Source organism: Acartia tonsa, chromosome 5, assembly GCF_053477335.1.
Source record: "Acartia tonsa isolate MP-2025a chromosome 5, ASM5347733v1, whole genome shotgun sequence".
NCBI lineage: Eukaryota > Metazoa > Arthropoda > Copepoda > Calanoida > Acartiidae > Acartia > Acartia tonsa.
Window position 1 is genome coordinate 26,241,740 of NC_137264.1, and position 26,435 is coordinate 26,268,174.

Here is a 26,435-nt window from a genome sequence, read left to right on the forward strand (position 1 = left end):
TAGCTTGTGGATAGTCTGATATGATTATCTCTACGCGTAATTGGGTAAATATCTGCGCAAGTTTCACCCCATTTTTATATTTAGGCTGTGAGTGTTGATGGTGAAGAGTGTCCACTCCATGTGAAACATCCCGCCACGGGAGAAGAATTTGCACTGGGATGCGGAATATGCAGAAATGCACACACATTCTAAAGTTATACAAAACTTTACCAACAATTAATTGAAGAAATTAATGATATATTCATGCAATGGTTTTGTATTAAAATCAGATACATTAAAGATAAAGAAGAAAATTTGTTGTATTATTATATTAGCCACTCTTAAATTAAAACAAATACCTATTGAAAGCAATCATAAATATTTATATTTTGGCTTCATTTGTAATTCAATTTATTTGTATTTACGGGAAAATTTGCATTTTTTGAAAATTATGTTTCTTTGTATTTGTGCTATACCTATTGTTTTTTACTTTATTGAGTTATATATTAAAAATAAAACCAGTAACAAAATTGCCCTACTATACCCCCCCTAGAAAAAAGAAAAGAAAAAAAAAGTTAGAATATACCTATGTGTAAAATTTTGGAGAAAAAAAAATTGTCATTCCCATATAAACAACCCCTTAAATAGTGGATGTAAATATTCATTTATTTCCCTGGTATCTCATTTATATCCCTGGTATGATTTTAGAAGATTTTTAATTTTTTTTGGAAGATTTTATAATTTTTATTAATTACTAAAAGAAAGAAAATATATAGAAAATATATCATAGCCGGGAAATAAATGAAAATTAAAAACCAAAATTAAACCACATTATAGCATAAAAAAATGAGTTTTTTGTTTAAATGAGAATGATATTCCTGTCCAGTTTTTTGTTTAGGAATGAATATTTCTTACCCTCGTGAATAAATGATGACCTATCGGTCCATCATTTATTCCCTCGGGTAAGAAATATTCATTCCTAAACAAAAAACTGGACAGGAATACCCCATTCACCATGAATACTGTAATATTATATTATTTTACAAACATTCCTGGATTATTGTAAATTTTTGTGCACATTTATTTCATTTTTTTGTGTTGTATATAATATATATACTAATGTACAAAACATAAGTATATATGTACTTTGTACACTTACAGTATTGTACACGTAGTCGTACAGATTACCTATTATTATGTTTGTTAAATTAAAATTTGTTTTCATGCTTTCAGTGGAGAAAATGGCAGCAGAGGTAGCCGCTAAGATCATTGACAGGCAATGGATTTGAATATTCTAATTATGGACATTACATTTTTAAATTTGTAAACAACTATTTATTCCTTTCAAGATAAATAGCAGCTATTCAAGATCTAAAGCTGTATTAGTTAACATAGACGGTCAAGCTTTTTTTGGAGGGGGGGGGGTAATTTAAATTTTATTGAATACTTAGTATTAAAAATGCGCGCGAAGCGCGCAAAATTTTTTTTATTAGAGATTTTTTTTTGGGGGGGTATTTACCCCCTCCAAAGTTGTTTGGGGGAATATACCCCCTCCTAAATGGTTGGAGGTGCCTACGGCACCCCCAGGGTAGGGGTAAATTTTAATGGGGGGGGGGGGGTAAAATGAAAAAAAAATTGGGGGTGCCTACAGCACCCCCAAAATTGTTTGGGGGGGGGGGGTAATCGCCCCATTACCCCCCCCCCCCCTTGGACGTCTATGTTAGTTAATATTATGGAGTAATAGCTCAGCCCTTTTTTTGACAAGAGTAAAATGACCTTTTTTCCTACAATAAATAAAAAAAATGTTTCCCCTATTTTACTATCCATTTTTAATTAGGCTGACCGTCAAGGCTGATGATGAGGAAGAAGAGGAGGTTAGTTTTGTTTAAACTACAATCTGCATTTTACCTTCTTAATTATATATATATAAAATTTACATGTATTATTTGTACAAAGATATTTTATGTATATATTATATATTTTATCTAGGAGGAAGACTTGATTGATCCCGCCACTGAGATCAAGGAGAAGTGTGCTGAAACTCATTGTGAGAAATACAAGGCCAGACTAGATGAGTGCAATGAGAGAGTAAGTTCATTTTATTATGGTTAAACTTACAAATAAGGGGGGGGGGGGCGTAATGACAATTAAATGTAAACCGTGAGCAAAATGGTCTAAATATTTAGCTAGACACTTGAAACTTGGTACATAAGCCTATAAGATACATGAGTCCTATAGATACTACATCTAAATGAAAAAAAATCTAAATTTTCTATTTTAAGGTTAGGTAAGAAAACTCTGCGGAAATGGGATTTTAGGCCTGTTTGGTGTAATTTGATGTAAAAACTCACTTTCAGTTGTTTTTTCTTAATTTTTTTCCTTAAATACTCTATGTCTATTCTTAAGGACATTATTTAAGATGATTCAGCAAGTTTGGGACCAAAACTCAAAAATAACTGTATTTGAAATATGACACACAAAAAAATGCACTTTACTTCTGCGAGCCACCCACTTAGCTCGCTGGGGTCGGTTTCCGACTTGCTGAATCATCTTAAATAATGTCCTTGTGTATAGATACAGTGTATTCAAGGGAAAAAACCTAATAAAAAAAAAACAATTAAAGGTAAGTTTCTACAACAAAATAGACCAAAAAAGGCCTAAAAACCCCAATTTCGCCCATTTCCGCAGGGTTTTTCTAACCTAACCTAACCTAAAAATAAAGAAAATTGATTTTTTTGCCATTTAGATGTAGTACCTATAGGACTAGGCTTATGTACCAAGTTTCAAGTGTCTATCTCAATATTTAGACCTTTTTGCTCACGGTTTACGTTTAAATGTCATTACGCCCCCCCCCCCCCCCTTTCACAACAAAACAACAACAATCCGGTATTTTAATACCAATGGCAAAGGATAAAAGCTACGCCTCATCTCGGCTTTACTTTAATCAATTTATTTACCAGTGATTCTGAAAATCACGGTAGATTTATGCAAAGGGTGACAGGGAAAGACTAACCTAAACGCATAATTTACTTTATTATTAAGGAGGGCACGGTTCTGACACTTTTGCGTAAACAGTGATTATAGGCAACTCTTCAAAAAAAAATTTGTTTTTCATTTTTACATGTCTAGAGACAACCTGGAGGCCTGCAGCACCTGAACCTGGAGGCCAAATCCAATTTATAAAAAAAATAGAAAACTACATCCAGAAAGGATACTTTTTTGCGAAATAATCTATCCTCTCACTCCAAAGACAAAGCCTATAATCACTGTTTACGCAAAAGTGTCATAACCGCTGCCCCCCTTGTACGTATATGTGTATTATATATAATTGCCAGCGGCGGATTAAAAACCTAACATTTTTTTTAAAAATTCTATAAATGCTGACTTTTTATTATTCAAAGGTAACAAGTAAATCAAAGACCTCAGAAACCTGCTTTGAAGAAATTCTTGATTTCTATCATTGTGTCGATCATTGTGCTTCTAAAGAAATTTTCAAGGTAAACTTTATTAATTGAAACCTCTGAGATGGGATTTAAAAAATGCCGCGTTTTTTCAACAATTTTTTAGACATTGATTGATTGAACGAAGACGATGGGATTTCAACACAGAGTATACAATTTAAGAATTCAAAAGAAGGTGTATTAACTTTTTTGCTTTTTATTTAAGATAGCTAGCCGGTGCTTTTAGTAAGTAGTAGATGTAAAATTTTTCATAGAATTCAGATATGTAATCGGTTTTTTTTGTAGACCTCTTATTTTTTAAGTAATTTAAGTTTTTTAAAAAAATAATTAAGTTGGCTTTAAGGTACTAAAACGCAACAAAACAAAAGAAAAAAATGGCCAGTATGAACAAAAATAGTAAGATCTTCACTTTGACACCTTACTTTTAAAATTCTGTTGAGTACCTAATTATTGAAAAAATCTATTTTTTTAACCTCGCTTTAATAAAAACTTTAAACCTTAATATTTTCTCAAACAGACATAAAAACATGGGTTCATATATACCTTTAGAATCAGAAAAATATTACGAATCCATTCTAAGCAAAATTGAAAAAAAGTAAAAAAATAAAAAAAATGGCCTAAAATATTATATTTTTACAGGCAACACTTAATTGTAACTATTAAACTAGCCAATCAAAAATCTCTAAAATTGACGAATCAAGAAGTTCACCTCAAAACTTAACCAATAGAATTGACAAAAAAAGGATAATGTTCAAATAGATACTACAATAAAAATAGTGATACTTACATAACATGTAATGAATGAAAAATTATGAACAAGTATGCTTCAGTCTGTTTATAAACTTCAAAACAATGCAGTTGAAAATGCATTATTGTTTCTTGTGTTTAAAAAATATCTGTTACAGTGTATGTACATTTGTTTAGGTTTTGTTCAAGTCAACCCTTTAAAGCCGAAAATAATGATTCTTAAAATAAACTTATTTTTTTATTATAGTTTTATAAAACTTTTTCAATTTTGCTTAGAATAGATTCGTAATATTTTTCTGATTCTAAAGGTATATATGAACCCATATTTTTTTATGTCTGTTTGAGAAAATATTTAGGTTTAAAGTTTTTATTAAACCGAGGTTAAAAAATAGATTTTTTCAATAATTACTGGCCATTTTCTTCTTTTATTTTGTTGCGTTTTAGTACCTTAAAACCGGCTTAATTATTTTTTTAAAAAACTTAAATTACTTTTAAAAAAAAGGTCTACAAAAAAACCGATTACACATCTGAATTCTATGAAAAATTTTACATCTACTACTTACTAAAAGCACCGGCTAGCTATCTTAAACAAAAAGTAAAAAAGTTAATACACCTTCTTTTAAAATTATTATTTTAGCCATTTGTATAATTTCTAATACAACTTAAATCCATTTTCGCTGCATATTTAGTAATGAATCTTTTTAGATCTGTATTAGACATTATACAAATGGCTAAAATAATAACTTTAAAATTTTGATTTCTTAATTTGTATACTCTGTTAAAATCGTACGAGGCATTGATCTTCAAGATGAAATAAGGTTTTTAACAGAGTATACAACATAAGAATTCAAAATTTTTATGCAGGGAAAATGGATTTAAGTTGTATTAAACATTATACAAATGGCTAAAGTAATAATTTTAAAATTTTGAATTCTTATGTTGTATACTCTGTGTTGAAATCCCATCGTCTTCATTCAATCAATTAATGTCTAAAAAAATTTCAAAAATACGCGGCATTTTTAAAAACCCCATCTCTGTTAATTTGTGTAATGTATTAGTTGCACTTAAGATTTGAATTTCGCAATAAAAATTTACCAGGATATTTTTATCTGTCTATTTTTCATAAGTTTTTACTAAGACCTTCTAATTTAGGTATTATTTTTAGTAGCGAAGCTACTCTATAATTCACTTTGTCCGTCCGTCCGTCAGTCAGTCAGTCCGTCAGTCAGTAACGCTATGGGGGAAATGGGATTTACTCAGCTCCTATAAAAGATAGAATTCTGAAATTTTTTGACAACATTCCCATCATTAAGGAGCACAATTGACTAAAAAACATCATTGGCGGTCGGACCGATTTTTAGCAGGTTTTAGGCTATTTTTATATTTTTCACATTTTTCTCCATATCTTCAGTGTTTATGGTCCGATTTTCAAAATTTTTTCAGTTACGGACATCAAAATTAAATTTCCCGTCGTTTAAAGAAACAACCATGAAGGCCAGACTGCCATTTTAGCAGGTTTTAGGCTATTTTTATATTTTTCACATTTTCCTCCATATCTTCAGTGTTTATGGTCCGATTTTCAAAATTTTTTCAGTTATAGATATAAAAATTTAATTCCCGTCTTTTAAAGAAAACAACCATGACGACCAGACTGCCTTTTAGCAGGTTTTAGGCTGTTTTTTTTTATATTCTTAACATTTTTCTCCATATCTTCAGTGTTTATAGTCCGATTTTCAATTTTTTTTCAGTTATAGATATCAAAATTAAATTTCCCGTCTTTTAAAGAAAATGACCATGATGGCCAGACTGCCTTTTTGGCAGGTTTTATGCTATTTTTATATATTTAACACTTTTCTCCATATCTTCAGTGTATATGGTCTGATTTTCTAAATTTTTTAAGGATTTAAAAATTATTTTTTTTTGTCGTTTTAAGAAAACAACCATGGCGGCCAGAGTGCCTTTTATCAGGTTTTTGGCTATTTTATATGTTTTACATATTTCCCCATATCTTTGTTTATTTTGATCCAATTTTCAAATTTTTTGGGGATATCAGTATCAAAATGATTTTTCTCATTGTTATGAACATCTTTAACATAATTTACTTTGACCATCGTCATCATACAAAATAAAACAAGGTTTCATGTTTATTTTATCCAATAAATCTATTCTTGATTTTAGTAAAAACCTTTTAAATCTACTTGTACGTATTCCCATCTACGATTTTTTGTGCTTCGCTACTTATGGATGTTGTCATCCTTGTTCAAATATCAATGCAAATTAAATGCGAAGAAAATATTGTCGCTTTCATAATATTGAGAATTATTCAAATCAGAACTTATGTAAGGGGGGGGGGTTTTAATGCAACCATCTCGTAATCAATGTATAAATGGCACTTAGAATTCGAATTTCGACCTCGAATTTTGCATGAGTAATCCTTGGTAGGTCTATTTTCCCTAAATCGAACAAAAAGTTGGAAAAGTAACGGCTGGCAACTGGCGGCTCAGCCGTTTAGCCGTTTTTTGCCTAATTTCAGGGCAAATTCATCATTAATTACGTAGGAATCAACTTTTTAAAACAAATTTTTGGTTTAATTCATGTTAAATGATAGCAATAACCATTTTTAAAATTTCTTGTACCAGCTGCTAAACGGCTAGAACCGGCTGAAAACGGCTGGGAGCTGCCAAGAGTATGAATAGTTGATAGGGCATGTGACATGTCTAGGGGTAGGTTTTTATGGTTGCTGAGCTCAAAAATACTACCCAAAATAGTTGCAGCTCAATCATATGGCAGCTGGGTAACGGCCGCTGCTGAGCTGGGAGCTGCCAAGAGTTGAATGTGTAGATAGGGCTTGTGACATGTCTAGGGGTAGGTTTTGATGGTTGCTGAGCTCAAAAATGCTACCAAAAATAGTGGCAGCCCATCAATATGGCAGCTGGGTAACAGCTGCAGCTCAGCTGGTAGCGGCCAAGAGTAGAATGGGTAGATAGGGCTTGTGACATGTCTAGGGGTAGGTTTTTATGGGTGCTGAGCTCAAAAATGCTATCAAAAATAGTGGCAGCTTATCCATATGGCAGCTGGGTAACGGCCGCTGCTCAGCTGGGAGCAGCCAAGAGTAGAATGAGTAGATAGGGCTTTTGACGTGTCTAGGGGTAGGTTTTTAGGGGTGCTGAGCTCATAAATACTATTAAAATAGTGGCGGCCCATCCACATGGCAGCTGGGTAAAAGCTACAGCTCAGCTGGGAGCGGCCAAGAGTAGAATGAGTACATAGCGCCTGTGAGGTGTCTAGGGATAGGTTTTATTGGGTGCTGAGCTCAAAAATACTACCAAAAATAGTGGCCGCCTATCAATATGGCAGCTGGGTAACAGCTGCAGCTCAGCTGGTAGCGGCCAAGAGTAGAATGGGTAGATAGGGCTTGTGACATGTCTAGGGGTAGGTTTTTATGGGTGCTGAGCTCAAAAATGCTATCAAAAATAGTGGCGGCCCATTCACATGGCAGCTGGGTAAAAGCTACAGCTCAGCTGGGAGCGGCCAAGAGTAGAATGAGTTCATAGGGCTTGTGACGTGTTTAGGGGTAGGTTTTCATGGGTGCTGAGCTCAAAAATACTACTAAAAAAAGTGGCCGCCCATCCATATTGCAGCTGGGTAACAGCTAAGCTTAGCAGTAAGCCGTTATTTAAGACTCATTGACTATTGGGACTATTGAAGGATAACCAAATATTGAATATTTCAGTATAAATACACTATTGTCATTTTATATTATTACCTTATCAATGTATTGATTTAGTTGTAAAACGGCTGAAATTGGCTGAGAACAGTTACCAACAGATAAAAGTAAACAAGTAAAGACATAGCTTGTGATGTATCAAAGAGGTGTAAGTTTTTATAGGTGCCAAGCTCATTAATACTCCCAAAAAATAGAAAAGCCCATCCAAATGGCAGCATGGTAAGGGCTGCTGCTCAGCTGTAGCTGTTACCCAGCTGCCATATAGACAGGCCCGAACTTTTATTGGTAGTATTTTAGAGCTCAACACCCATAAAAACCTACCCCTAGACACGTCACATGCTATGTACTTTTGGCTATTGTTAGCTTTTCTCAGCCGTTTTTTGGTAGTTTTCAGCTCTTGAAATCCAGTAATTAAAAAGAGTTATTAGTAATATATCCATGAAAAAAAGGTAAAATTTTAATAGGGAGAAGTTTAATTCCACTGAAATAAACAATTTTTTAAGCCTCAAAAAACAGCTGAGCTGTGGCCATTACCCAGCTGCCATATAGAAGGGACGGCACTAATTTTTGTGCTCAGCGTCCATTAAAACCTACCCCTAGACACATCAGAAGCCCTATCTACTCATCTACTTTTGGCCGCTCCCAGCTGAGCTGCAGCTGTTACCCAGCTGCCATATGGATGGGCGGCCACTATTTTTGGTAGTATTTTTGAGCTAAGCAACCATAAAAGCCTACCCCTAGACACATCACAGGCCCCATCTACTCATTCTACTATTGGCCCCTCCTAGCTGAGCTGTAGCTGTTACCCAGCTGCTATGTGGATGGGCCGCCACTATTTTTGGTAGTATTTTTGAGCTCAGCACTCCGAAAACCTACCCCTAGACACGTCACAAGTCCTATCTACTTATTCTACTCTTGGTCGCTTCAAGGTGAGCTGCGGCCGTTACCCAGCTGCCATATGGATTGGCGGCCAATATTTTTGGTAGTAGTATTGAGCTCAGCACCCATAAAAACCTACCCCTTGACACGTCACAAGCCCTATCTACTCATTCTAATCTTGTCCGCTCCCAGCTGAGCTGCAGCTGTTACCCAGCTGCCATATGGATGGGCTGTAACTACTTTTGGTAGCATTTTTGAGTTTAGCACCCCTAAAAACCTACCCCTAGACATGTCATAAGCCCTATGTACTCATTCTACTCTTGGCCGCTCCAAGGTGAGCTGCAGCTGTTACCCAGCTGCCATATGGATAGGCGGCCACTATTTTTGGTAGTATTTTTGAGCTTAGCACCCCTAAAAACTTACCCCTAGACACGTCACAAGCCCTATCTACACATTTAACTCTTGGCAGCTCCCAGCTCAGCAGCGGCCGTTACCCAGCTGCCATATGATTGAGCTGCCACTATTTTTGGTAGTATTTTTGAGCTCAGCACCCATAAAAACCTACCATTATACACGTTACAAGCCCTATCTACTCATTCTACTCTTGGCCGCTACCAGCTGAGCTGCAGCTGTTACCCAGCTGCCATATGGATGGGCTGCCACTATTTTTGGTAGCATTTTTGAGCTCAGCAACCATAAAAAACCTACCCCTAGACATGTCACATGCCCTATCAACTCTTCATACTACTGGCAGCTCGCAGCCGTTTTCAGCCGGTTCTAGCTGTTTAGCAGCTGGTACTAGAAATTTAAAAAATGGTTATTGCTATCTTTAACATGAATTAAACCAAAAATCTGGTTTTAAAAGTTGATTCCTACGTAATTAATGATGAATTTGCCTTGAAAATAGGCAAAAAACGGCTAAACGGCTGAGCCGCCAGCTGCCAGCCGTTACTTTTCCAACTTTTTGTTCGATTTAGGGAAAATCGACCTACCAAGGATTACTCATGCAAAATTTGAGATCGAAATTCGAATTCTAAGTGCCATTTATACATTGATTACGAGATGGTTGCATTAACCCCCCCCCCCCCCCTTTGCTGTAAGTCATTTAGTTCTGCTGCTACTCTATGCAAAGTAAAGGTAGTAACGTCCGTCCATCTGGTTGAAATTATAACAAAAAATAAAAGTTATAAAAGCTAGAGGTCTAATTTTCATTGTTTATTCTCCTAACTACAGCTTTATGACTGCTCTTTAGCCAAATTTTTTGTTATTATTCTGCTATTTCTTGATTTCTGTCATTGACAAGAAGAGTCACCTTTTGTGATTGGGTTTACAGTTCTTTTGTACATAATTGTTCTTGATTTTAAAAACACAAAACATGTAAAAGTTGTGGTTAAAGAAAACAAAAAACAAACGGCATTAATACAAAGAAAGCTATGCTTCGGAGTTCGCTTTAATTTTTGATAGATTTTGATTAAATACTTTTTGTTATACTAACGACTACGATCCTAGACGCCTCTAGGGGCGCTTTGTGTGCCTGTGTGGTGGTGGGGGAGGGTGAGAGCCCCGCTTCTCATTATCAATTTAATTTTTAAAGGTAAAGGTAAAATAACTTTTTTTAGGGAGGGAAGTTTTTCTATGGGCGATTTTCTTAGGAAGGTGGAGATACCCTCACCTAAAATAGTTATAAACCCTCCCTGAACCCAAAAGAAGCTTCACTGTAACGAACCTGCGGTGGATTATTAAAAAACTTTTACCCCACTAAAATCATTTTGGAACATTATAACCAGTGGGACAAATAAAAAATTTGGTAATATTGATTCTTAAAAAAATTTTGCCCCACTGCACATTGGGGCAAATCAACCAAAAAGGGGATTTAATTATTTAGTACCCTTAAAATTCATCCCACAAAAATTTTATTTTATAATTTTTTGTAGGCAATTTAACAACGAACAAATTTGCTTATATGTTTTTTTCTGTCATTTGAAAGAAACATGGAGATAAAGGTCATTTAATGAAGGTAGATGGAAAATTACCGGATTAACCCCTCCCCAAAATTAGCGCCCCCTTACCCTATCCATCTATCTATTAATCTATCTATCCATCCGTCTATCTATCCATCTATCTATCCATCTGTCTATCAATCTATCTATCCATCTATCTATTAATCAATCTATCCATCTATCTATCCATCTATCTATCTATCTATCTATCCATCTATCTATCTATCCATCTATCTATCCATATATATATCCATCTATCTATCCATCTAATTATCCATATCTCTATCCATCTATCTATCTATCCATCTATTTATCCATTTATCTATCCATCTATCTATCCATCTATCTATCCATCTATCTATCTATCCATCTATCTATCCATCTATCTATCTATCCATCTATCTATCTATCCATCTGTCTATCCATCTATCTATCTATCTATCCATCAACTATTTATCTATCTATCCATCAACTATCCATCTATCCATCCATCTATCTATCCATCTATCTATCCATCTATCTATCCATCTATCTATCCATCCATCCATCTATCCATCCATCTATCCATCCATCTATCCATCTGTCTATCCATCTGTTTATTTATCTGTCTATCCATCTCTCTATCCATCTATCTATCCATCTATTTATCCATCTATCTATTCATCTATCTGTACATCTATCTATACATCTATATATCCATCTATCTATCCATCTATCTATCCATCTATCTATCCATCCATCTATCCATCCCTCTATCCATCTGTCTACCAATCTGTCTATCCATCTGTCTATCCATTTACTCATCCATCTATCTATCCATATATCTATTCTTCTACCTATCCATCTATCTATCCATCAAAGTATTCAAAATGTCAAATTTGGGGTCATTTAATTCATTTCAGTAGAAGGGGAGAGGATAGTGTAAAGGGGTGGATGGGTATTCTTATTTTAGCAAGCTACAAGTTTCACTTAATAATAAATCCATTTTAAATGTGAGCATGATTGACATAAATTTTTATTGGCTAATATCTATATTTATAATGATATTATGATTCTTGTTTACTGTTTATATGTATACTAGCAGTTTCACCCCTAGCCTCTATGGGCTTTGCTCCTAGAGGTAATTAAACAAGGATGACAACATCCATATAAGCGAAGCTCTTAAATGGAAGGACAAACGAACACTAACACTTGTAAATTGTCAGAACTAAATATTAATGCATGTCTATACAAAATTGTAATTAAAACTGATTAAATACATGTTACTGTTTAAGGACATACTGACGTTTTTAGGACTTTTTATAGAGATGCTTCGCTTATAACACTATACCTTATTGTACTAGGAATCAGTATTCAAAAATCAGATGAATAGGATATTTTTAACATTCAAAACCATTATTTGTTGTCATAAAATTAAAAAATCAGCTTGTTATAAATGGATGTACGGGCTTTCTGGTAACGATTATAGAGTTGCTGTGCTTTCTAACTCGAACCTAACTGTTGTAAAAAATGGCATGAAAAGTTTGAAATCGATAGGACAATTCTAGCCTGTTTAAATTAACTAAAAGAGCTAACTGTAACAGACATACGGATGGACCAATCCTAATTATAGAAATATGAAAAAATGTAGAGGATTTTTTTTTCTTAAATAGCTTTAAACCACCACAGGACCAGTAGATATATTCCCTAAAGAGTAGAATCTAATCGGTTTAGTGGTTACTGAGATCTTAAGGGACGGATGGACAGACAAAGAGACATCAAGCTACTTTTTATTATAGATTAACGCCCAGGGATCTAGGGAACAAAACAATAACCGATTAATGTATGTACATCCCCAATATTGATACATTAAATAATAAATTATATTACAAAATTGATTGTCTGTAGATGACAATAAGTGGTTGAAAAGTTTTGATACTCATCTTAATGAACCAACCAATAAAAATCAATCAAATTTCAAAAAAGTTGTTATGCCAACGAATATAGAAACGTTACTATAAAACTTTGAAGTTTGGGGACTAGTGTAATGTCCTCTCCCTTTCTAAATAAAACTGCTAACGCTAAACATGAAGACCATGTAACTACATAATTTAAAAACAAAGCATTACCAATAGACAGACAGATAGACTACTTGCTAATTCCAATTTAGAATGATTATAAGAACACTTTGTTATTTGAATATTTACTTTACCTTTCCACAGTGAGAGAGGGGACATTGGGCTGTTTATAAAACTAGTCCCCAAAGTTTTACAGTTGTGTGTTCAAACGTTTTAACTACTAACTTTAATCTACACAAGGGGTAATTTTGTGTATTATCACTGGGGATGTACATCAATTTATTGACCTTTGTCTTATCCCTTTAGATCCCTGATATTTGTAATAATCCATAGAAACGATTATTTAGTTACATTAAAACATCAAACATAAAGAGGTTTAGATTTAGGTTTAGCCCCCCCTCCCTCCCCTCCCCATCTTTTAGTGTAATAGAAATTGATAATATTCATTATCAACTTTTATTCAAAGTCTGATCAAATAAATATTTCTCATAACTATGTTTTGCGTCTTTTATTTATATGTATTACATCTCACATTTTGACTTTAAAAGCGTGTTTAAAAGATTTTCCTAACAAACTTTTCGTGCACCCAACCTCAGAAGACGCGCTAAAAACCCCTACGGGGGCGCGGGGGGGTAAATGAGACCAGTACAGGCGATTATAATATGTCTTTGGGTAATCAAATATCGTATTTTTAGCCGGTGGCAACCGGTGAAAACATGTTTCCTCTTACTGTCTTCTTAAATGTTGATTATAAAACAAACAAAAATAAACTAAAAACTTAACTTCAACTAGAATTATTTAGGACTAATATCTTTAATTTGTGTTTTTTTCTTTTATATTGTCAAAATACTTGTAGTGCATGACTCACCTGAAGTTATTTTGTCTAATTACGTTAATTCTAAGAGATTTTATAATACTTTTAAAATTGTTGGTGAAACACAAAATATATGCCTTTTTCTGTAAGAAAATTTTTGCATATCTTGACTTTCAGACATTAGAAAGCTTACTTAAAAAGCGTATTTTTATGATTCCTTTGAAATCTGATGTACATTGGGTATGATAATACTCATAGAATGATTAAAACTTGATTTAGGGGTGGTGAATTGAATCCCCTTGTTGCCCCTATGTGCACTGGTTATAATGTTCCAAAATGTTTTTTTCAGTGGGCCAAAATTATTCCCATTGGAACACTGTTTCAGACAAAACATTACTTGACAAAAAATCCCAAGCTTTAGGACAGCTTCACATTGTAATTGTTTTAAAAATTAAAACTAATAAATCGTAGTAAAAGGAATTAACTGCTTACAATTGACTTTAAAAAAATTGCTCTTAAAAAAGGGAACAAATTGCTGAGAAAAATTGTCTTCTCATGTGAAAAACTGTGTTTGTGTAAATAAAATAATGAAAACAATATGGCGGCAAACAAAATAACACAGGGATGCCAAATTTTATTTGAATTAAAATTTCTATTTTTTTGTCTTTGTTGGTATTTGGTTTTTTTAGACATGTTTTTTTATGCTTAATTTAGATATTTGAAAATTTAAAAAATCTCTGAATGAAAAAAAAAATATTCCAAATTTAATTGTGGCTACCCCACTTTAAAAACCTTACTTTGGAACACTCAATTGGAACATTAAATTGCCTCACTTTTTTTCTCAATTGATTTTTTTAAAAGAATGACAATCGCATTTCCCCCATTTGATGTTCCAAAAAAATGGGAATAACAAGGGAGCAATTAAGTGTTCCAATTGAATGTTCCAAAGTTCAGTGGGGTAAGTCTTTTTTAAGAACCCACCTCTGTTTAACAGTCATCCATTCCTTACTACTTTATATTTGTTACATAAATATTTAAATTTTTTATTTCTATTACTATAGGGATACAGGCAGACGTACTATGAACCAATAAATATACTAGTTTTTTTTATCACATCACGTCTTCTACACGCAATTTCCTTTCTTAAATAATGAGTGATGGATTGTTTCAATACTTAAGAGTTCAAGTTTATATTAATTTTAAAAATGAAAATTACAATTAATTTATACACCCCCTTTCTGCGCGCCTCTGTGTTATTACTTTTTCTTTATTATATAAAATGTTACTTTATTATTATTGCTTCGCTACATATGTATAATATACAACATGCATGCATAATTGCAATTGTAAAATGTTTTGACAACATCCATAAAAGCGAAGCTCATCAAATAAAACAATCAGTCAAACGAACATCAGCAAATGTAATTACATCAAGAGCTTTCTGTTAAGAAAGACGTGTGGACCGAACATATATGTAGAAAAGCCGTGCTTTTAAAAGAAGAAAAAATTGGTTAATTGTTGGAACGTCGTACTTAGAGATAAGACTAACAAGTTTGAATTTTATTTCAGCACGTGAAGTAAGACTACACACACAGTGAGAAGCACACACACACACACCATCAGACAAGTTCAGCCATGGACCATCAGCTGGCATTTTCATAACATGTAGAAAACCTTCTATTTGAAAAATTAATTCTTATATTATAACTAAGGTTATTATTACAACCTTAAAAGTTCTTTTTATTTGTTAAGAATATTAGTTTCTTAAAATTAAAGGTTTTTTTGTAGTCAATATTCGTAGTAAAAATATAATAAATTGTTATAAAAATCATATACATTCTTTTCTCGTAGTTTTTAGTTATTATTTTTTAGTTAATTGCAAATAATCATAAATGTTAATTAGGCTAACAAAGGTAAAAAATAAATATAAGAAAAAAAAATATTGTACTTTTACATCAACGAATCTTGAAAGTTTATGGTATTTTTGATGCTTCAAGGCTTTAGTTTTTCATAGCTTACAACAATTTATTTCAGAAATTGAAAATGGATAAAGAATGGACTTCACAAAGGAAAGCGCAATCATTATTCTTGCTTATATAAGTGAACTATATCCTATTATATAAAGTACATAGACGTCCAAGCTATTTTGGGGGGGGTAAAAAATTTTAAGGGGGGGGGGGTAAGTATTTAGGGGGTTAAATTGGCGCGCCGAAATTTATTTTTACCCCCCCCCCCCCAAAGTTTTTGCTTTGGGGGGGGGGGGGGGGGGGTAATTACCCCCCCTGAAGTCTGTTTGGGGGGGGGGGTGTAAATTTAGTTTACCCCCCCCCTCAAAATTTATCCCCGGGTTAAAATTTTTGGGGGGGGTAATTTAAATTTTATTAAATATTTAGTATTAAAATGCGCGCGAAGCGCGCAAATAAAATTTTTATTAGGGATTTTTTATTTTAGGGGGGGGTAAATTGTTTGAGGGGGGGGGGTAAATACCCCCACCTAAATGGTTGGGGGTGGGGTAAGGGTAAATTTTAACGTGGGGGGGGGGGGGTAAAATGAAAAAAATTTTGGGAAGTAATCGCCCCATTACCCTTCCCCCTTGGACGTCTATGATAAAGTAGTAAGTGTTTATGCCTGAAGCTTAAAATCTCGATAACTACTATTGTGATTTATATTTTATGTGAGCTTCATATATGTCCTGTGATGGTTTTAGGCTATTTTGTTTACAAAGGGAGAGGTACGTTGTGCTAAAATTCCTTAAAGGTGTGAGTTTTAAGACTTCAAAATAGGAGTAGAACTTTAAAATTTTGTATGGCAGTTGCTCTTATATAGTACACGAGCGGCTTCGCCCCTAGCCTCTAGGGTCTTTGCTCCAAGAGGCGATCAAAACATTCGTAAAAAAAAGGCCCAAGGGAATCTTCAGCAGAAAAAAAATGGAGAGATTTTTTTGTTTTTTGGGGGTTGGGGGTGTCCCAACCTCCAAGAAAATAGCCTTATAGTACATATCCACGTTATACCCAATAAAAGCAACTGCTATAGTCCTACTTCTATTTTAAATTCTTACACATTTACAGAATTTTAGCTCAACCACCTCTCCCTTTGAAACTTGGGATAGATTTAAGCTCTTTTTCTAGCCCTTAAGTTTCGAAGCACAGACTAAGTACATATATAAGATTAATTTTAAGTAACTCGTACGAACATTTACTTGCTTATAAGGACTCTCAAAAAGTCTGAGTTAATACATATTGATTAAAACACATTCATATAGGAATTATTTCGAATTTAGTGTTTTTGTACAAAGGGTCTTTAAACCAGATTTTTCTAACAATTTATTAAGGACTAAAAGGGACTATGCGCGAACGAAAGCAAGTTAACATCCCTTTTTCTAAATTTACATTGTTAATTGAAAAAGTTTATCTATGTGTCACAGCAGTTTGAATATGACAAAACATTTGATGATATAGAATCACTTTCTCTTGTTCAAGCATAGTCCCCTTTATTAGATTTGGATGATCGGAAATAAGTGAGGGTTCAAATAAAAAATTTTACCCTGTCTTATAATACTTGAATAGTCTGTGTTGATTATGTCCAGTAAGCTTTTTCTGCTTAAAGAATAACTTTTTTGCGACATTCTTTGGGCTTGAAGCCCCAGTCTATAAAATCAACCAAAATAAGAAAAATTGTATTTTAAAGCCAGAAAACTAAAGGGGTAGTTTCACGAAATGCATTTGAACTTAATTTAGTGAACCGCATATTTTTTCCTGGTTAATTGGTTAAACTACATTTATATGGCATATATTTGAAAGAATTTCAATTTTCTACCACGTAGTTTTTATAATATCAAGACTTGAAAATCGTCTTTTTAAATTGCATATCCTTATACTAAAGTAACAGGATGTCTGTGTGTCTGTCTGTGTGTCTGTCTGTGTGTCTGTGTGTACCGAAGGATCTCGCTAACCGCTGAACCGATCGGGTTCTCCTTAACAGGGTAGCTTCTCATAAGTCCCGGGAAGGTTTATAACTATTTTGGGGGAGGGTACCACCACCCTCCCAAGAGAAATGACAAAAAAATCGAAATTTTAAAAAAATTAGGGGAGACTTCAACGTCAAATAAAGAGGTATCGTAATAAAAATTAACTTTAACAAACAAAAACATTTAAAGTGCCACTAGAGGCCTCTAGGGGCGTAGCCGCTAGTCTATAATACAAAGTAGAACGATGTCTGTCTGTGTGTTTGTTTGTAGCGAAGGATCTCGCTAACCGCTGAACCGATCGGGTTCTCCTTTACAGGGTAGCTTCTCATAGTTCCCGGGAAGGTTTTTAACTATTTTCTTGGGGGGTGGGACACCCCCCCTAACCCCCCCCCAAAAATAAAAAATACCCCCCCCCCCCAAAAATAAAAAAGCCCCTAGAGGCTAGGGGCGAAGCCGCTAGTATCACAAAAAGACGATTTTCAAGACTTGATATTTTCAAAACTACTTGGTAGAAAATTGAAATTCTTTCAAATATATGCCATGTAAATATAGTTTAACCCATTAACTAGCAAAAAATATGCGGTTCATTAAATTAAGTTCAAATGCATTTCGTGAAACTACCCCTTTTTTATTTTGTACAGTATATTAGGTTAGGTTAGCCATTAAGAAATAAACTAGCAACTTATTTTCAATTTATTTACAAATAAGGGGAGGGTGATTTCTGTACTCACAAGACAGTCTTACTGAAAGCACCAGTATCCAATATAAAACGTGTATTGAAGAGCTTCTCCTCTGTAGAATTATGTCAATAGCAGTTGGTGTCGGAGTTGTGGCAATCTCTGCTCTCACACTTAAACTTATCATGGACAAACAGAAAAAGGTAATCTGGCCTGTCAGTGTAGTGTCACACGTAGTACATCTGCTCGTTGTTGGTGAGGTGATGGGTTCAAATTCTGACCATTTTGCGTCATAGCAGATTAGTTATACGGTACTTACTGCTGCTATTGCTGTTGCGTGACAACATAAGTAAAAGTATTAGGAACCCCTATCCAAAAACAGACGCTACTGACTTAAAAGCCCTTTAGGCCAGCCCCCTGGGGGAAACCCGGACGGGAGACATGGCTGTCAGAACAGGTGGTTTGGTGCAGGTTTGCCCGGGGGTGTCCTTCTTCTTTTCCGCCTCCCCGGATAGGTCCACTGCGGAAAAGCTTGCACCCTCGGACCTCAGATGCAACTATAGTCGGCAATTATCAGCAATATGCAGCATGACCCGTTTTTGGCTACTGGTTCATAATCTGTTTAACACATATACATACAAGTAATTTACAGAACTAAGTTAGATGGAGAAATTAAGCCATAAATGAAAATATTAAACCCACACTGTATCTAGCCCAAGACACTTGAGGATCCAAACAAGAAGTATCCCTTGAAGTTGATTGAAAAAAGAATCGTAAGCCATGACACCAGAGTATTCAAATTTGAGCTCCCCTCTCCTGATCACTGTCTAGGTATTTTATCTTAGTAATCTGAAGGAGAAAGAGTTTGCAACAACTCGCAGACTAAGGTACAAGCTATTTTATTTTTGGTGCTTCTCTTTTGCTTTAAGAGATAATAGAGTAAAGCCTTTTTGGGTTAATTATGAGTTAATTTTTAGCCGTATCTTTCTTAAAAAAAACAACAAGGTTACATTTACAAGGTTATTGCTTCAACAACCTAACTTAAAATGCAGCTAGATCCCAAATCTCTGTTTGCACACCTAAAAATGAAAGGTCTAAAAAAATCTTTAATCATCAATTATTATAAATACACAGAAAGTAAACAGCACACAGAAACGGGCAAAAATTTGAAAAAAATTTGCTCATTTTCACAGATCTTTTAAATTTGAGTTGTAAGCTGTTTGGGAGCTACCCGCATTTAAAGTTATGTGGTCGAAACTTTGTACCTTACAAATTTGGTATTCTTCAATTAATATTTCAAAAATAAAGCAATCTGGAAAAACCGATTAAGTTTTTAAGCCACTGTTTCAATTTGTTGAAAACCATGAAATATTTTTTTATATAAAACACCTACGTCAAAGAAGAAAATAAGATATTGATGAATAATTTCTAACAGGGGTAAGTGGATTAAATTAGCCAATACGCGGTCACGCGACTGTTTTATATTAAGGACCTTCTTCCCCCAAGAGTTTGTTACATGGGTGAAAAGTTTTGAGGAAAAAACATGGTCTCAAATGATTCCACTACCATTATGGTTAAATTACCTTCAAGAGCTTTTCAAACTATTCGGTAGTTATTAGGTTCCCTTTTAAAATTAGATGATTTTTATTAAACTTTTTTTTACGATGATCCAATTTAGGTCTTCCAATTGGTCAGCATATTTACCTGTCTGCCAAAGTTAATGGATCTTTAGTTGTGAGGCCCTACACACCTGTTACAAGTGATGAAAATCTAGGTAAGATTCTCTTCCTAATTTTAAATTTATTTAGGTATATAATAGTTATTTCTTTCATCGTATTATAAACGGCTTTTCGCGGATATAGAATGTAATTGTACAATTATAAGATTAAAACTAGTTTTTTTAGCCCCGTGGTGCCGAAGGCACCGGCTAAAAAACTAGTTTCAATCTTATGATTGTACATTTCTATAGGTATTCGTAGAAAGCTGGATATAATACGATGCTAGACATAGTTTTTTCGTATGGATGAGAACCGGTTCCTAACCACCGGATTCAAATGAATACGAGAATAGTTATTTCTCGCATCGTATTATAAACAGCTTTCCGCGGATATAGAATGTACAATTATAAGATTAAAACTAGTTTTTTAGCCCCGAGATGCCGAAGGCATGGGCTAAAAAACAGGTTTTAATCTTATGATTGTACATTTCTATAGGTATTCGTAGAAAACTGGATATAATACGATGCTAGACATAGTTTTTTCGTATTGATGAGAACCGGTTCCTATCCACCGGATTCGAATGAATACGAGAAAATGGATTAAAGTAGTTATTTATTTAGGATTATTACCTCTAAAAGATGTTGTTAGTAAAGGGTGTTTTTATTAGAAACCAAAAAATATTTTTTTCTGATATAAAACTCCCCACTTCAATGAAGAAAATGAGATATTGATTATTAACTTCTGACAATGGTATATGGGTGAAATAAAGCAATACTTTTTTTATTTAAATTAAAACACCCTGTATATGTTATAATATTAAATCAACTTTAAGGTTACATGGAGTTAGTAGTAAAGATTTACCATGCCAATGTCCATCCCAAGTTTCCAGAAGGAGGAAAACTAACCCAGTACCTGGAATCTTTACCTATAGGGGAAACTATAGGTAACATATACATAACAATAAAAGTTGTAATTTGATTATAATACAACCAGATTTATTTATTTAAATGGGTAGGGGCACGAAGTGCATTTAAACTTGAATTTAGTGAACTGCATATTTATTATATATTATATTATACCTAAACTACATCTATAGGACATATATTAGAAAGAATTTCTATTTTCTGTTAGTTAGTTTTAAAAACATCAAGTCTTGAAAATCATATTTTTTTTATATATGCAACATGAATGGCTGTCTTGATTTCAATAAACAGCATGATGACTATTTTGGTGGTGCCTAATTGGTTGCTAGTTATTGTAATACAAAGGGAGGGGCGGAAATGACACTTTTTGAATCCAATACTATCATAGGTACAAAAAAAAAACTTTTGCCTTAAGAAATAAAAGGGATAGTTGCATAAAGTGCAATCAAACTTAATAAATGCACTTCATGCAACTATCCCTTTAAAAAGTTGTTTTTTTGTACCTATGATAAGGTTGGTATCAATTTAATTTTTCTTTCGTTTAATATTATGATTCTTGTTAAAATAATTTTATATTTGAAATCCCTCAAACTATATTTAAAAAGAAATTACCACACATTAAAAATGAAGACGAAAATGCAATATTCCAGAATCTTACCTTGTCACATTTTAAATTTTAAATCAAAAAAATATTTTTAGATGTGCGAGGTCCAAGTGGTCTGTTGGAGTACACAGGAAGAGGAACATTTGTCATCAAAGCAGACAAAAAAGCTGAACCTAAAATGGTAAGTATAAGCAATGAATGTTATTGTTCATCTGATTATCAAATCTTAACATTTTCTAAGCACATTTCACTACACTAATCAACCAAAAACGTCCTATTAACAAAAATATCCAGGAATAATGCCTTGATTTTATGGTAATTTGGGAGGGAAAAAGGAAAAAACAGGGAAAATCTGAACGTTTTTGTTTCTTATAATGTTTGCAAGGATATTTAACTTGTCATATATAGCTGAAACAATTTACTCACTGTTAAGGATTTATTTTATGATATAAAATTGCCAATTGGTTTTTTTTATAACGTAGTAATTAGGTATTTTTATTGTGTTGGACAATAAATAACCCACTTTGGAGAATTAGTTTACATTTTTATCAGACTGTTTATAAAGAAATATTGCACCTTTATTATTTACAAATTTGTAATTAAATGTGGGCGAGAGAAGGGGTACACCGACAAACGTCCTACCGCGACAAACGTCCTAATGCGACAAACCTCCTAAACGACAAACGTCCTAAAGGGACAAACGTCCTAATGCGACATCTCTTTAGTAAAACGTCCTAAAAATTTTCCAAAAAACTTCCAAATTTAAGGACAAAATCCTCAGCTCTAATTATAAAAATATTTAACAATATCAAATTCAAAATGGCGATAAAACACAGGAAAAAATACTTTTTAAATCGAATAACTTTAACCATAGGCTAAATTTTACAAATCTGTCCGACAGTTTTCCCAAAGTCTGTGTTGGCCAAACGGAATAGTTTCGAACCCAATACAACCGTGCATTAAAAAAATAAACCTTTTATTTTATAAATTAAAAAATTATATATCTATTTCCTTTTATTTACGAACATTTTAAAATTAAATTTGGAAGATTTAATTTTTGAAAAAAAATAGGACGTTTTACTTAGGATATGTCGCATTAGTTATTTAGGACGTTTGTCGTTTAGGAGGTTTGTCGCATTAGGACGTTTGTCGTATAGGAGGTTTGTCGCATTAGGACGTTTGTCGGTGTACCAGAGAAGGGCCATCTAAAGTTACTTGGATACTAATAAAAAAAAACCTGTTTCTAGCTTTGTTATTGTATTTGGTTTTCAATAAAAAATATTGCTTATTTTATCAATTTCTAAGTAACTATACATTGGTTTAAAGCAAGGATTATGTTAAAAGTCAGCTTAACCGTTAGGAAAAAAAGAGAACTATGTCAAAAAGTTTAGTTTTAACTATAGAAGGAAAAAAAGGCAATTAACTGCACAATTATATAGTCCAGAAATTTGGTCATAGTAAAAATCGGCGGAAAAAGCCGTTTTTTTAAGGAAACGAGAGACAGTTTTGCCCTATATTTGAGATTATATGAATGAGATGATGTTAAGGTTTGATAATCTGATGAGAAATTTTCTCGTTCACAGTCCCTTTAAATATCTTCGCTCGTTTGTTGTTGTAAAAAAGTCGTTTTTGTTTAGGTGTCAGCTGCGAAGATATCCATGATAGCTGGTGGCACGGGTATCACTCCAATGCTGCAAATGGTCAGAGCTGTATTCAGAGATCCACAGGAACTAAATCCAATTATTAAATCAAATGAAACCAATAACATTGTTCAAATAGATATATTAACAACACCAAAATATTTGAAAATTATTTTCTATTGATATCGACTATCTATAATAGCAGCCGAAAAAATCCATTTTTCCTTCATAAATCACATGACTGTCAGAGCATATTATAGGAAATTTTCACACTACTATTCAACTTTGAAAGTAGCCTAGAAAATCGCATTTCCCCCACAACTTTACGGACATGTGGAATTAGGAATCAAAAGTAGCTTCGCTATATAAAACAAAAACGGATTGGTTTTTAGGACAAGACAGTAATGAAGCTATTATTTGCTAATCAGACTGAAGAAGATATTTTACTCAGGTACAAAACTTGTTTTTCATATGCGCAATATCTCTATAATACAAAGTCATATATAAATGTCGGTCCGTCTGAAGCTTAAGATATCGAAAACCGATGAACCTAAGAGGTTAAATGCCTACTGGTCCTGTTGTGGTTTTTAGCTTTTCTCTTTTTAATTGTTTTATTTTTGGAAAAAAAGACAGAATAGGGGAAATTCTTCTGTACCTGTAGAGGCCATAAAATATTTTAAAAGAAAAAGTAAATTATAAAAAGGGATAAAAAATAACTGTTTCTGTATATTACAACAAGACTTAAAACTAGAACATTTCTTACTAAACAATGATTGACAGTTAAATAAGTGTTCATGGGTTATTCAAAATTTTTGTTTGTTAGGAAAGAGTTGGAGGAAGTGCAGGCTCAATATCCTGATAGATTCCAAGTATGGTACACTGTAGACAGGCCAAATGGAGGTAAAAAAAACAGTAATTAATACCAAACCACTGGTTTTTAATATTTTTTTTGTTTTGTATCATTTAATTTTGTTTTAATTAATAAAGAAAAAAATTATTAAATTAAAAAATGTATTATTTTACCTTTATAAGTAGGTAGTTATAACAGTGTGACTGGACAAAACTCTAAAGAACATTTTTTAAATGTACATAAATTGAAATAAGAGAGTATCGCAACGAATAAGAACCTAATATGTTTCAGATTGGCAGTACAGTTCTGGATTTATAAGTGCGGAGATGATTGAAGAACATCTTTTCCCTCCATCTTCAGATAACTTGGTAAGATTTAGGTTTCAAGAAAATGGAAAGATAAGTCTGATAAAATCCTTAGCTACCTATTTTATGTTAAAAAGTAGTTTTCGGCAGGAAAATAGATATTAAATTGCCTTATGTGTGGATGCTGTTTTAAGTAGCTGGACCAATTTGTTGGGTAAAAAGAATTGTTGGAATAAAAGGCAAACTAATGAATTATATCATATGATCAAAAACAATATTTCCCTTAAAAATTAAAGTCTTAATAGTTATTTCTTTCATCGTAATATAAACCGCTTTCCGCGGATATAGAATGTACAATTAAATTAAACTAAAACAAGTTTTAATCTTATGATTGTACATTTCTATATTCGTAGAAAGCTGGATATAAAACGATGCTAGACATAGTTTTTTCGTATGGATGAGAACCGGTTCCTATCCACCGGATTCGAATGAATACGAGAAAATAAATTATTTCGCCTACCAAAAAATCCTGAAAAATACAATTTATGGTTTATTAAAACAACAAAGTTTCTGGAAGAAATTTGGTAAATACATAGCAGAATGAGGGTGTAGAATACACCTTTCTGATAAAATTAGGATGCACCCGCCTTCACCCCCCCAAAAAAACAGCCATATAGGTTGTAATGCTAAAAAAGTCTCACACTCCTTGTAGTTCCGGGGATTGTAAAAGAGCCTTTGTCAAGTGTTAAAGCTACTTATTTTTCTTTGGGAAGGGGGGATTTGCATTAGCTATTCTATTTTTGGTTATGTCTCTTATCTTGAACAGTAACCAATAAAAAGGTCCTGTAGTATAGGAGGAAAATTGTTGAATTAATAATAATTTGTATCAGGTGTTGCTGTGTGGACCTCCTCCTATGATAAACTTTGCCTGCACACCAAACCTTGACAAACTCGGATACTCGCAATCAATGAGATTTTCATATTAATTCAATATGCACAAGTTCAAATGATCAAAAAGAGTCAAACTTAAATTTAATTTTAATACTTTACTGCATACTGAAAAAATGCATACATTAGGCAATTTTTTATAAAACATTTATATTGTGAAAGACAAATTTATTTTTAAATTATAAACTTTGGTTTTAAGCTTATATTTACTTCAGACTTAATTTGTATTCTAGCACACTTTAAAAACACTCTAAACTAATTTTCATTTTGTCGTTTTACAGAATTATTTTTTATGATTTTGGTTAAAATATTTCTCCGCGTATGTTTTTTAAAATACGAAGTAGTCTCTTTTAGATATTGAATATATAATATACATATATTCAAATAATTTCTTCTAATTTTAATTATGTATTTTTATGCATTTATGCTCAAATTCATTAACTAAAATAATTTATATAACATTGTACTTAATGTATACATAAGCTGTCAGTTTCTATTCTGATTTGTTATTGAATTTAATATTTGGATTAAATATATTTATGCAACAATTAATTTTGGTATTTTTATTGTTATTCATTTATTTTCTCTTAGTACTTTTTTTGTTATACTTACATCTTTGCTACAATCCAGCTTATACCAACTCGCAATTAAATCGAAAAAAATCACGAAACCAATACGTGATTTGCTGCTGTCGTTGGGGGTTAATACTTAGTAGAATTGATAACCTTTTCTATGCCCTCCAAATATTATTTAGATTTATTTCGCTCGTTGACTATACCTTATTTCTGGTTACATACCTTAACTAATAAAGATTTTTCTACAATAAAAAGTAGACTGGATTCTGTTTGTCCGTCCGTCCCTTAAGAACTCGGTAACCACTGAACCGATCGGATCCTACTCTTCAGGGCATATACCTATTGGTCCTGTGGTGGTTTTAGGCTATTTTTACAAAACCCCCCTACTAATTTCTTTTGTCAGATTTTTTTTTCGCATATGTTTTGTGAATTCGCCATTTATTTGCGAAAATTGGCGACCCATTCGCAATTTTTTTTCAGCTGGGCAGGTAATAGAAGATGTAACGATTCCCATACTCGCATCATTTTTTAGGCACGTACATAATTTTTTTAAAATTACCTCAT

General features: G+C 33.2%; 3 protein-coding genes across 3 annotated transcripts in view; all 3 read left to right on the plus strand.

Annotated features, from left to right (window-relative positions):
* Nucleotides 1-1,212, plus strand: part of hiw (MYC binding protein highwire) — an 80,650-nt gene extending 79,438 nt beyond the window's left edge. The window contains exon 72 of the mRNA XM_080162517.1: nt 85-1,212. Within this exon, the coding sequence (XP_080018643.1) occupies nt 85-192 (108 nt within the window). The 3' untranslated portion in view covers nt 193-1,212. The remainder of the gene's footprint in view (nt 1-84) is intronic.
* Nucleotides 1,107-15,701, plus strand: LOC145319146 (cytochrome b-c1 complex subunit 6, mitochondrial-like). The gene is made up of 5 exons (XM_080161023.1): nt 1,107-1,255; nt 1,817-1,853; nt 1,969-2,067; nt 3,381-3,476; nt 15,234-15,701. The coding sequence occupies exons 1-5, from the start codon at nt 1,176-1,178 to the stop codon at nt 15,243-15,245; spliced, it is 324 nt and encodes a 107-aa protein (XP_080017149.1). The 5' UTR covers nt 1,107-1,175; the 3' UTR covers nt 15,246-15,701.
* Nucleotides 15,599-25,848, plus strand: LOC145319144 (NADH-cytochrome b5 reductase 3). The gene is made up of 11 exons (XM_080161018.1): nt 15,599-15,731; nt 18,428-18,511; nt 19,022-19,139; nt 19,987-20,082; nt 20,859-20,969; nt 21,649-21,734; nt 23,191-23,283; nt 23,589-23,644; nt 24,017-24,093; nt 24,335-24,411; nt 25,239-25,848. The coding sequence occupies exons 1-11, from the start codon at nt 15,708-15,710 to the stop codon at nt 25,332-25,334; spliced, it is 918 nt and encodes a 305-aa protein (XP_080017144.1). The 5' UTR covers nt 15,599-15,707; the 3' UTR covers nt 25,335-25,848.
* The last annotated feature ends 587 nt before the right edge of the window (nt 25,849-26,435 follow it).